General features: G+C 38.2%; 1 protein-coding gene across 1 annotated transcript; it reads right to left on the reverse strand.

Annotated features, from left to right (window-relative positions):
- Positions 1-923: 923 nt before the first annotated feature.
- On the reverse strand, positions 924-12,824 carry si:ch211-69b7.6 (neuroblast differentiation-associated protein AHNAK). The gene is made up of 6 exons (XM_067432018.1): positions 12,364-12,824; positions 11,701-11,767; positions 10,617-10,666; positions 10,247-10,340; positions 9,906-10,075; positions 924-9,819 (listed from the first exon to the last, which is right to left on the reverse strand). Exons 3-6 carry the CDS (start codon positions 10,617-10,619, stop codon positions 1,558-1,560), a joined length of 8,529 nt encoding a protein of 2,842 aa, XP_067288119.1. The 5' UTR covers positions 10,620-10,666; positions 11,701-11,767; positions 12,364-12,824; the 3' UTR covers positions 924-1,557.
- Positions 12,825-12,930: the final 106 nt, after the last annotated feature.

Consider the following 12,930-nt stretch of genomic DNA (forward strand, 5'->3'; position numbering starts at 1 on the left):
ATCCAACCATGACCCTGAGGCGGTCAGGTTTAGATTTTTTATCTGCTGGTATTTGGTAGAATCCATTATACCATGTGTCTGAACGAGCACAAGCAAAAAAATAGGCCCTCAACATTAAATATCCAGCGGTATTTTTAGCAATGGGCATGGGTAACTTTTTATCCCTGTTTGCACCAAACCCATCTGATGGGTTTGCTGCCAAAAAGCTCTTTTTATAGTTTCATCTAACCACAGAACCAGGTCCCTTTTGATTTTCAGTCGTTTCTGACAACTTAATATGCTGGAGTTTGTTTCTGGATGAGCAAGGAGGATTTTTCTTGAATCCTTCCCAAACAACATGTGGTGATGTAGGAGTTGTTTGACTTTTGTTTTTGTTGTATTTCTGACCTGAAGACTCCACTAATTTCTGTGATTCTCCATCTGTGATCCTTGGAGAGTCTTTGTCACGTGAACTATCATACTTGCCATGCATTAGGATATAGACATGATATAGATACGCGTCCTCCTCCAGGCAGATTCCTAACATCTTTAGTTGATTGGAAATTCTTAATTATTGCCCTGATGGTGTAAATGAGGATTTTTTTCAATGCTTTTTAGCCACTTTCTATTTTGTAAACCTCAAAAATCTTTTGCTGCACATCACAACTATTTTCTTTGGTTTTACATATTGTGATGAATGATTAAGGGAATTTGGCCTTTGAGCTTTCTCATATACTCATGTGGAACAAGACATTATAGCTGGAAATTTCATATTCCTTGTCGCCCTGGTGTGCTAAAAAAATGTCAGTATTAATGGGAATATACTTCAGAGATATTTTACTCATAAAAAAATTCTTGGGATGCCAAAAATTGTGACCAACATGTTTGATATAGCAAGGTGTAACATTTAAGTAAAACACTTCAGCGAAGGGTATATATTTTATGTTTATTTCAATCACATAACATCTGAAGTATTCTATAATAACAAATACTTTTGTATATCAACAAAAGATGCCGCAACAATGCTAGAATTACTATTTCACAAACTATTTATATAAATCCTTCAACAAAAAAAACAAGTCCTTACTGTATCACTAAGCATAACAATGGTTAAAAAAAAGAGATAATAGATGAGTATCTTTAAAAAGATGGCAAGAAACAAGACATTCACCAGACAAACTATTTTCCAGACAAAACTTTTGCACATGTATAACTCATCCACATTCTATTCATACATTATTGTAGCATTTGACATACTTTACAAAATGTATATTTACAATATTTAATCAGGCAAGCTCCTCATAATATTATACATAAAAAAATAAGATTTAGAAACTGTACTTGGAATGTTTTTATATAGTAATAATGATGTATGAAAAGTGCAAGTTTATGTTTTCCAATATAAAATATCCTCTATAAAGTTTGTTCATCAGTGTTAAGTTTGCTCAAACCAGTATACTTGAAGTTTTTTTTATATATATATACAAACAGGTTATTTCAATCAGCCCAGCTCTATAAACATGATTACCAAGGACAAGCTCATTCTTGTCTATCATGTTCCTTCCTTTTAATATCCCACTATATTCGTTTACGGACACTGAATTTTGACCCTTTCAAACTGCTTTCTGGAACCTCCAGATCCATTGCATGCATTTGCAAACGTCTCATTGTCTGTCTGCGACTTTGTTCAGTTTGCCCATTTCCCCATCCATCTCTTCTAGGCATCCCTTTATAAGTGTAGCATATGTCATCAGTAGTGTAATGACGTCCTGGAACCATACGAGTTCTCCTATTATCTGCATTACCTCCCATGTGGGGTGATCTTTGCATGGTACTTATTCCCATATTTGGATTTCTCACTGCTGAATTCTCCCTACTTCCTGAAGCGTGAAGTTTAGGCACTGCTTTATTGTTCCAGATGTCATCAAAATCAAAGTTACTTGCTGTTGTTTTATGATCTCTTGGCCTGAGTGCCCCAGGCATATGACTGTAGTAAACATCTGATGAAGTTGGACGTACACTAGAGATTCTGGTCTTTGAGGTGGGTGAAGCCATTGTAATATCAGGTGAGCCAGAGAGATGTTTTTGCATTGTAGGCCACTGGTCTTTTCCTGAAATGTTCATGTTTCTGTTCAAATCAAAATAGGGGTCCTGCATGTTAAATTCTGAGGCACCATATTTCTGATGAGTCGGTATTCTAATACCATCAAGATCATTTGTTTTGGCTGCCTTCATTTGACCTCTTGGGACGGAAAAGTTGTTATTATGTATCTGCGTATAGGCAACAAAATCAACATCAGAACCCAAGCCTTGAAAGTCAGGGCCATCAATTCCTCCTTTCATTTGGGGAGCTTTGAGATTCATCTTTGGAGAGCTGAATTTAAGATCTGGTGCTGTTATGTGTCCTGACAATTTCGGGTTTCCAGGAGGAGTGTCAATGTCAAAGTTTGGTGCATTCACATCAAGATTGGGTTTCTTGAAATTTGGTCCTTTCATTTTACCTTTAGGGAAATCAACACTCATATCTGGGGTTGTGATATCTGGCTTATAACCTCTAATATTGAAGTCTGAGGAATCAAAATCAGTCTTACACTTTGGTGCAGAGAGATCCATTTTGGGGGTCTTTAGATCATAGTCAGGTGTCTTTATTTTGGGACCTGAGAAACCAATATCAGGCATCTTCATTGTTGGCATTTTCATTTTACCAGATGGCATGTGCATGTCTGGAAGTGTAAGATCTGTTCTTGGACCTTTAAGATCAGCATTAGGTCCATGAATGTCAACATCAGGACGATTAATCCCACCCTTAAGTGTGGGAGTTGATGTGCTCAATTTAAGGTCTGGCTGATCAATGTCAGCATTTATGTGTGGCCCTTTCAAACCTGACAGGCCAGAACTGGGCTTCTTTAATTTTGGCATATTCAATTTACCCGAAGGACCATTAACATCAATATCAGGTGACTTGATATCTAGGCTTGGGACTTTTAAATCAGTTTGAGGCAGATTCAAATCCATGTCTGGGGTATCGATTCCTCCCTTAATTTTTGGGCTTTTGAGATTCAGGTCTGGAGATTTGATTTTAAGATCAGGTTCTTCTAGCTTGCTACCTGAGAAGCCAATTTTTGGCAGCTTAAGTTTACCTGAAGGGGCATTTATGTCAAGGTCAGGTGCATTCATGTCAAGATTGGGATTGCTAAAATTGGGTCCTTTAAACGTACCTTTAGGGAAATCAACATTCATATCAGGTGCATGACCACCAATGTTGATGTCTGGGGAATCAAAGTCTGCCTTAAACTTTGGAGATGACCAATTCATTTCAGGGGTCTTCAAATCATAGTCAGGTGTCTTAATTTTTGGTCCTGATGCACCAAACTTAGGCATCTTTAAATGGGGCATTTTCATTTTTCCAGAAGGCTTGTTCATGTCTGGAAGTGTAAGATCTGTATTTGGACCTCTGAGATCTACATTAGGTCCATGTACATCAATATCAGGACCATTTATTCCTGCTTTTAGTTTGGGAGTTGATGCACTCAGATTAAGGTCAGGCTGATCAATGTCAGCATTTATGTGTGGCCCTTTCAAACCTGACAGGCCAAAACTGGGCATATTTAGCTTTGGCATATTAAATTTCCCTGATGGGCCATTAACATCAATATCAGGTGATTTGATATCTAGGTTTGGGACTTTTAAATCAGTTTGAGGCAGAGTCAGATCCATGTCTGGGGTATCGATTCCTCCCTTAATTTTTGGGCTTTTGAGATTCAGGTCTGGAGATTTGATTTTAAGATCAGGTCCTTCTGGCTTACTACTTGAGAAGCCAAATTTTGGCAGCTTCAGTTTACCTGAAGGGGCATTTATGTCAAGGTCAGGTGCATTCATGTCAAGATTGGGATTGCTAAAATTGGGTCCTTTAAATGTACCTTTAGGGAAATCAACATTCATATCAGGTGCTGTGATATCTGGCGCATGACCACCAATGTTGATGTCTGGGGAATCAAAGTCTGCCTTAAACTTTGGAGATGACAAATTCATTTCAGGGGTCTTCAAATCATAATCAGGTGTCTTAATTTTTGGTCCTGATGCACCAAACTTAGGCATCTTTAAATGGGGCATTTTCATTTTTCCAGAAGGCTTGTTCATGTCTGGAAGTGTAAGATCTGTATTTAGACCTCTGAGATCTGCATTAGGTCCATGTACATCAATATCAGGACCATTTATTCCTGCTTTTAGTTTGGGAGTTGATGCACTCAGATTAAGGTCAGGCTGATCAATGTCAGCATTTATGTGTGGCCCTTTCAAACCTGACAGGCCAAAACTGGGCATATTAAGCTTTGGCATATTAAATTTTCCTGATGGGCCATTAACATCAAAATCAGGTGATTTGACATCTAGATTTGGACCTTTAAAATCAGTTTGAGGCAGATTCAAATCCATGTCTGGGGTATCGATTCCTCCCTTAATTTTGGGGCTTTTTAAATTCAGATCTGGTGATTTGATTTTAAGATCTGGGCCTTTTGGCTTGCTACTTGAGAAGCCAAGTTTTGGGAACTTTAGTTTACCTGAAGGGGAATTTATGTTGAGATCAGGTGCATTCATGTCAAGATTTGGTTTCTTGAAATTTGGTCCTTTAAATTTACCTTTAGGGAAATCAACATTCATATCAGGTGCTGTGATATCTGGTGCATGACCACCAATGTTGATGTCTGGGGAATCAAAGTCTGCCTTAAACTTTGGAGATGACAAATCCATTTTAGGGGTCTTCAAATCATAATCAGGTGTCTTAATTTTTGGTCCTGAACCACCAAACTTAGGCATCTTTAAATGGGGCATTTTCATTTTTCCAGAAGGCTTCTTCATGTCTGGAAGTGTAAGATCTGTATTCGGACCTCTAAGATCTACATTAGGTCCATGTAAATCAATATCAGGACCATTTATCCCGGCATTTAGTTTGGGAGTTGATGCACTCAGATTAAGGTCAGGCTGATCAATGTCAGCATTTATGTGTGGCCCTTTCAAACCTGACTGTCCAAAACTAGGCATCTTTAGCTTTGGCATATTAAATTTCCCTGATGGGCCATTAACATCAATATCAGGTGATTTGACATCTAGATTTGGGCCTTTAAAATCAGTTTGAGGCAGATTCAAATCCATGTCTGGGGTATCGATTCCTCCCTTAATTTTGGGGCTTCTTAGATTCAGGTCTGGAGATTTGATATTAAGATCTGGGCCTTTTGGCTTGCTACTTGAGAAGCCAAATTTTGGGAACTTCAGTTTACCTGAAGGGGAATTTATGTTGAGATCAGGTGCATTCATGTCAAGATTTGATTTCTTGAAGTTTGGTCCTTTAAATTTACCTTTAGGGAAATCAACATTCATATCAGGTGCTGTGATATCTGGTGCATGACCACCAATGTTGATGTCTGGGGAATCAAAGTCTGCCTTAAACTTTGGAGATGACAAATCCATTTTAGGGGTCTTCAAATCATAGTCAGGTGTCTTAATTTTTGGTCCTGAACCACCAAACTTAGGCATCTTTAAATGGGGCATTTTCATTTTTCCAGAAGGCTTCTTCATGTCTGGAAGTGTAAGATCTGTATTCGGACCTCTAAGATCTACATTAGGTCCATGTACATCAATATCAGGACCATTTATCCCGGCATTTAGTTTGGGAGTTGATGCACTCAAATTAAGGTCAGGCTGATCAATGTCAGCATTTATGTGTGGCCCTTTCAAACCTGACAGGCCAAAACTGGGCATATTAAATTTTCCTGATGGGCCATTAACATCAAAATCAGGTGATTTGACATCTAGGTTTGGGCCTTTCAAATCAGTTTGAGGCAGAGTCAGATCCATGTCTGGGGTATCGATTCCTCCCTTCATTTTGGGGCTTTTTAGATTCAGGTCTGGAGATTTGATTTTAAGATCTGGGCCTTTTGGCTTGCTACTTGAGAAGCCAAATTTTGGGAACTTCAGTTTACCCGAAGGGGGATTCATGCTGAGATCAGGTGTATTCATGTCAAGATTTGGTTTCTTGAAATTTGGTCCTTTAATTTTACCTTTAGGGAAATCAACATTCATATCAGGTGCTGTGATATCCGGCGCATGACCACCAATGTTGATGTCTGGGGAATCAAAGTCTGCCTTAAACTTTGGAGATGACAAATTCATTTCAGGGGTCTTCAAATCATAGTCAGGTGTCTTAATTTTTGGTCCTGATGCACCAAACTTAGGCATCTTTAAATGGGGTATTTTCATTTTTCCAGAAGGCTTGTTAATGTCTGGAAGTGTAAGATCTGTATTTGGACCTCTGAGATCTACATTAGGTCCATGTACATCAATATCAGGACCATTTATCCCTGCATTTAGTTTGGGAGTTGATGCATTTAGATTAAGGTCAGGCTGATCAATGTCAGCATTCATGTGTGGCCCTTTCAAACCTGACAGGCCAAAACTGGGCATATTTAGCTTTGGCATATTAAATTTCCCTGATGGGCCATTAACATCAATATCAGGTGATCTGACATCTAGGTTCGGGCCTTTCAAATCTGTTTGAGGCAGATTCAAATCCATGTCTGGGGTATCGATTCCTCCCTTAATTTTGGGGCTTTTGAGATTCAGGTCTGGAGATTTGATATTAAGATCTGGACCTTTTGGCTTGCTACTTGAGAAGCCAAACTTTGGAAACTTCAGTTTACCTGAAGGGGAATTTATGTTGAGATCAGGTGCATTCATGTCAAGATTTGGTTTCTTGAAATTGGGTCCTTTAATCTTACCTTTAGGGAAATCAACATTCATATCAGGTGCTGTGATATCTGGCGCATGACCACCAAGGTTGATGTCTGGGGAATCAAAGTCTCTCTTAAACTTTGGAGATGACAGATTCATTTCAGGGGTCTTCAAATCATAATCAGGTGTCTTAATTTTCGGTCCTGATGCACCAAACTTAGGCATCTTTAAATGGGGCATTTTCATTTTTCCAGAAGGCTTGTTCATGTCTGGAAGTCTAAGATCTGTATTTGGACCTCTGAGATCTACATTAGGTCCATGTACATCAATATCAGGACCATTTATTCCTGCTTTTAGTTTGGGAGTTGATGCACTCAGATTAAGGTCAGGTTGATCAATGTCAGCATCCACATTCATGTGTGGCCCTTTCAAACCTGACTGTCCAAAACTAGGCATCTTTAGCTTTGGCATATTAAATTTCCCTGATGGGCCATTAACATCAAAATCAGGTGATCTGACATCTAGGTTTGGGCCTTTTAAATCAGTTTGAGGCAGAGTCAGATCCATGTCTGGGGTATCGATTCCTCCCTTAATTTTTGGGCTTTTCAAATTCAGGTCTGGAGATTTGATTTTAAGATCAGGTCCTTCTGGCTTGCTACCTGAGAAGCCAAATTTTGGCAGCTTCAGTTTACCTGAAGGGGCATTTATGTCAAGGTCAGGTGCATTCATGTCAAGATTAGGTTTCTTGAAATTTGGTCCTTTAAATTTACCTTTAGGCAAATCAACATTCATATCAGGTGCTGTGATATCTGGCTTATGGCCTTTAATGTTGAAGTCTGGAGAATCAAAGTCTGCCTTAAACTTTGGAGCTGACAGATCCATTTCAGGGGTTTTAAGATCATAGTCAGGCGTCTTAATTTTGGGCCCTGAGAGACCAAAATCAGGCATCTTGAAAGTGGGCGTTTTAATTTTTCCAGATGACATGTCTATGTCAGGAACTGAAAGGTCAGTTTTTAGACCTTTGAGATCTGCATTAGGTCCATGAATGTCAATGTCAGGACCACTTATCCCTGCATTTAGTTTGGGAGTTGATGCATTTAGATTAAGGTCAGGCTGCTCAATGTCAGCATTCATGTGTGGCCCTTTCAAACCTGACTGTCCAAAACTAGGCATCTTTAGCTTTGGCATATTAAATTTCCCTGATGGGCCATTAACATCAATATTAGGTGATTTGACATCTAGATTTGGGCCTTTAAAATCAGTTTGGGGCAGAGTTAGATCCATGTCTGGGGTATCGATTCCTCCCTTAATTTTGGGGCTTTTTAAATTCAGGTCTGGAGATTTGATTTTAAGATCAGGTCCTTCTGGCTTGCTACCCGAGAAGCCAAATTTTGGCAGCTTCAGTTTACCTGAAGGGGCATTGAGGTCAAGGTCAGGTGCATTCATGTCAAGATAAGGTTTCTTGAAATTTGGTCCTTTAAATTTACCTTTAGGCAAATTAACATTCATATCAGGTGCTGTGATATCTGGCTTATGGCCTTTAATGTTGAAGTCTGGAGAATCAAAGTCTGCCTTAAACTTTGGAGCTGACAGATCCATTTCAGGGGTCTTCAAATCATAGTCTGGCGTATTTATTTTGGGTCCTGAGAGACCAAAATCAGGCATCTTGAAAGTGGGCATTTTCATTTTTCCAGATGGCATGTCTATGTCAGGAAGTGTAAGGTCCGTTTTTGGACCTTTGATATCAGCATTAGGTCCATGAATGTCAATGTCAGGACCATTTATCCCTGTATTTAGTTTGGGAGTTGATGCATTTAGATTAAGGTCTGGCCGATCAATGTCAGCATTCATGTGTGGCCCTTTCAAACCTGACAGGCCAAAACTGGGCATCTTTAGCTTTGGCATATTAAATTTACTTGAAGGGCCATTAACATCGATATCAGGTGATTTGATATCTAGGTTTGGGACTTTCAAATCAGTTTGAGGCAGATTCAGATCCATGTCTGGGGTATCGATTCCTCCCTTAATTTTGGGGCTTTTTAGATTCAGGTCTGGAGATTTGATTTTAAGATCAGGTCCTTCTGCCTTGTTTCCAGAGATGCCAAATTTTGGCAGCTTCAGTTTACCTGAAGGGGCATTTATGTCGAGGTCAGGTGCATTCATGTCAAGATTGGGTTTCTTGAAATTTGGTCCATTAAATGTCCCTTTAGGAATATCAAAATCCATGTCTGGGGCTGTGATATCTGGCTTATGACCTCTGATGTTGATGTCTCGTGAATCAAAGTCTGCCTTAAACTTTGGAGCTGACAGATCCATTTCAGGGGTCTTCAGATCATAGTCAGGTGTCTTCATTTTGTGTCCAGACAGATCAAATTCTGGCATGCTGAAAGTGGGTGTTTTAAGTTTTCCAGATTGCATGTCCATGTCTGGGAGGTCTGTTTTCAGACCTTTGAAATCAGCCTTTGGTCCACCAATTTGTATATCATCACCAGCTATTTCAGTGGGTAATACTAATTTTGACCCCTTCATACGTCCATCATAATTGATGTCTGTTTTCTTGTTTCCGGATAAGCTAAACTTTGCCAGTTTAAATTTTGACTTCTTGACATTAATTGATGGTACATCCATATCCATATCAGAGGAATTAAGCATGGCATTTGGTGCTTTAAAATGACCTTTTGTGAGGTGCATCACAGGAGATCCTTGGGTATTTGGCAGTGATAGATTTGAATCTGGTGTACTAATACCAACATTTATGTTTGGATCTGTATATGTTTGACCCCGTATGTTGATTTTATCACTTGCAATGTCGGGTTTGATCTTTGCAGCTCTCATTGGAGAGTTGTATTCACGTGTAGAATCATTGGTATTATAATGGATCATGGGCCATTCATGATCCACTTTCTCATCAGGTTCCGTTTCATATGGAGTGAGACGCGTCCGGTCTGCATTCTCAAGTAAAGCCGAAACGTTTATCTTGCTTTTGCGGTCAAGTGTTTGGGCCGTCACTGGATCACTGTGTATGCCCTGTTTGTGTTCCTTAACAGCTTGATTTCCTTTCATGTATTTCCTGACTTTAGTGTTATAGAGCTTGTCATATGAATCTTTCCACACCTGTTGAAACATTGTAATGAGAACAAAATATGTTTGAGGGTTTATAATTCCGAGTTGCAAAAATTGTGAATGCAATGTGCACAGACCTCATTTGGAGCCTTGACATCCAGACTTTCCAAGCTCTTGCTGGATTTCAAACCTTGCTTCGTCACCTCCCTGTCATTATCAATCATCTTCAAAATGTCCACAACATCATTTTTCTTTTGTTTATTCCTCTTTTGATCAAACTGACCACTGGCACCCACAATGTCATCACCTGAAAATGGAAATGTAATGTGAAATGTAGTCTTATTTTATCCTTATATTTTCACCATATCAAAGTCCATGGCAAAAGCAGTTGTATTCACAGTACAAGTGTTCTGTAGAAAGAATTATGCTCAATAAATATACAATGATATAAACAATTCATGATCAAACAGTATTGTACCTTCAAGAAAGTGCAGGTCTGAGTACTCTGATCTCTCTCCAGAGATGTTATCATCTTCAAGAAGCAGGCTGTCAGAAAGGCTTCTTCGAAGAGCCTGCAAATTACAATTACAATAAAAAAATCATGTTGTATTTTCCCCCTCAAAATTTCATGAAATTAAATGCATGTAAAATAAAAAACAGAATAACATGAGTTTTTGATGAAAAACATGTACCTATGCCAAATGCACTACTAGCATTTTTATTAATAATTCACATATCATTTTTTCCTAATAAGAAGCTACACAAGGATTAAAAAATATTTAACAGATCACAAAAAAATGCATAATACAGTTTAGATGCAGATAGGACATAAAAAAGTGATAACATACCATTTCACTTGTAAATATTTACAATGAAGAAAAGCCTCCAAAACTCAAACCTGTAAATGCAAAATAAATGATTCAGCAGCAGTGATAATTATTAATGGCTTGTCATAATTAAATGTGAAAATATTAATTATGAACATATAGGGCAATCAGTAAATAAAAAGAATCTTCTCAAAATTAAACAAGAATAAGCAAACAATACAAACTTATTTTAAATTTGCATTAGAGTTTGCTAATTTGACTTTATTGCTTAAAGGGTTAGTTCACCCAAAAATTAAAATTGTGTCATTACTCACCCTCATGTCGTTCGACACCCATAAGACCTTCGTTCATCTTCGGAACACAAATGAAGATATTTTTGTTGAAATCTGATGGCTCAGACAGGCCTTCATTGACACCAATGTCATTTCCTCTCTCAAGACCCATAAAAGGCACTAAAGACGTCGTTACAAAGCCCATCTCACTACAGTGGCTCTACAATCATTTTATGAAGCAATAAGAATAGTTTTTGTGTGCAAAAATAAATAAATAACGACATATAGTGATGGGGCGATTTCAAAAGGCTCCAAGGCTTCAGAAAGCTGTGTTCTCGGATCGATACGCTGATTCATAATGCTTAAGAAAGCTGTGTTTTGAAATCGGCCATCTCTTTATAAGTCGTTATTTAGGGTTTTTTTGCACACAAAAACTATTCTCGTCGCTTCATAAAATTATTGTAGAGCCGCTGTAGTAAGATGCGCTTTGTAACGACATCTTTAGTGCCTTTTATGGGTCTTGAGAGAGGAAATGACATTGGTGTCAATGAAGGCCTTTCTGAGCCATCGGATTTCAACAAAAATATCTTCATTTGTGTTCCGAAGATGAACGAAGGTCTTATGGGTGTCGAACGACATGAGGGTGAGTAATGACAGAATTGTAGTATTTGGGTGAATTAACCCTTTAACACAATTGTTTGAATTTATCCCACTGGCAAAGAAACAGACAGACGAAACTGTGTGGTATTCAAGGATTTGTTCAGGGATAGTGTAACAAGAGGGCGTTAGGAACAGGTTAGGCCAGATAAAAGGGAATTGAGAACAGACCTCACCTTATTAACCACACCCTTAGTTTTAAACATGCGTAATCGCAGAGGTAGCAGGTGCTCCCATGATCATCTGCAAGGACACATATTTTGATAACCTGTTCAGCCATAAAGTTTCAGTTGTCTTACTACAATGAAACCGGCTCCAAAAACAATACAATTACTAAATACTATCTACAGCATATGATCTTTTTAATATGCACAAAACGTTTCTTTTATATTTAAAGAAACAAAACAAAGCTATTTAGTAACCACAAATTAAAAGTACAGGATCTGAACATGTGCTTCAGAAGCATTATATTTAATATGAAGTACTAGTCAGTAGCAATTTGTTGGTAAAGCGATACCCAAAGAAATAATGGTAAAGTACTCTTTCACTTAGTTACAACTTTAGATAACTGAGCCTTTTAAAAATCACTGTGCAATACTACATGTTTTAATATGCAACTTGCAATTTGTAATATGAATACATCAAACCAGTCTTAAATTACAGTGAAAACATGATTCAGTCAGCATAACTTGTGCAAACGCTGCATATTCATACATAACAGAACCCGCTGCACTTGCTATACATTCAAACTTTTCTATTTTGCATAAACTAGTCTGTGTAGTACTAATAGTTAAGTAAAAAATACTTTTGTAAACTTTAACAGCAAAGAAAAGCCTTACCTTGTATTCCACAAGCTTTTAAATCCTTGTTCAGTATCAGCGGTGTTAATGTACCACGCTGAAGACAGTTTGCGCAGGATGAGACCGTGTTTACCTCTGTTCTCTTTCTACTGTTTATGAAATTGTCATTGCAGAAAGTACACTACACTTCAAGAGTGGACAAACTGGTTTAACCTCAATCTGGCCCAACACATACCTCATAAAACTTCAGCATCACTGCCTGCCTGCATTGGAGTTAGGGTGACATAACAATAACAAACCTCTCCCATTGATGGGAGATTGATGGGAGGAAATCAAAAGAAATGGTTAAAAAGAAAGGCTAAACTATGCACACATGTACTCCCATATGACTCATATGAGTTGGGAAACACAAGGTGTAGTCTCTCTCACCCAAGGTAGTCTGGGTGGAGATGGCTTATTACAAACGTTCACACCTTAAATTAAACCAATTATGCATTGTTAATTCTCAGAAGAGATCATGACTTCAAACCACAGAAATAAATATTAGAACAGAGTGTGACTCACACCCGAATTAAAATAGATCCCCTTGAAAACTAATAATATTAG

This window comes from Pseudorasbora parva, chromosome 22 (assembly GCF_024679245.1).
Source record: "Pseudorasbora parva isolate DD20220531a chromosome 22, ASM2467924v1, whole genome shotgun sequence".
In the NCBI taxonomy this organism is placed as follows: Eukaryota; Metazoa; Chordata; class Actinopteri; order Cypriniformes; family Gobionidae; genus Pseudorasbora; species Pseudorasbora parva.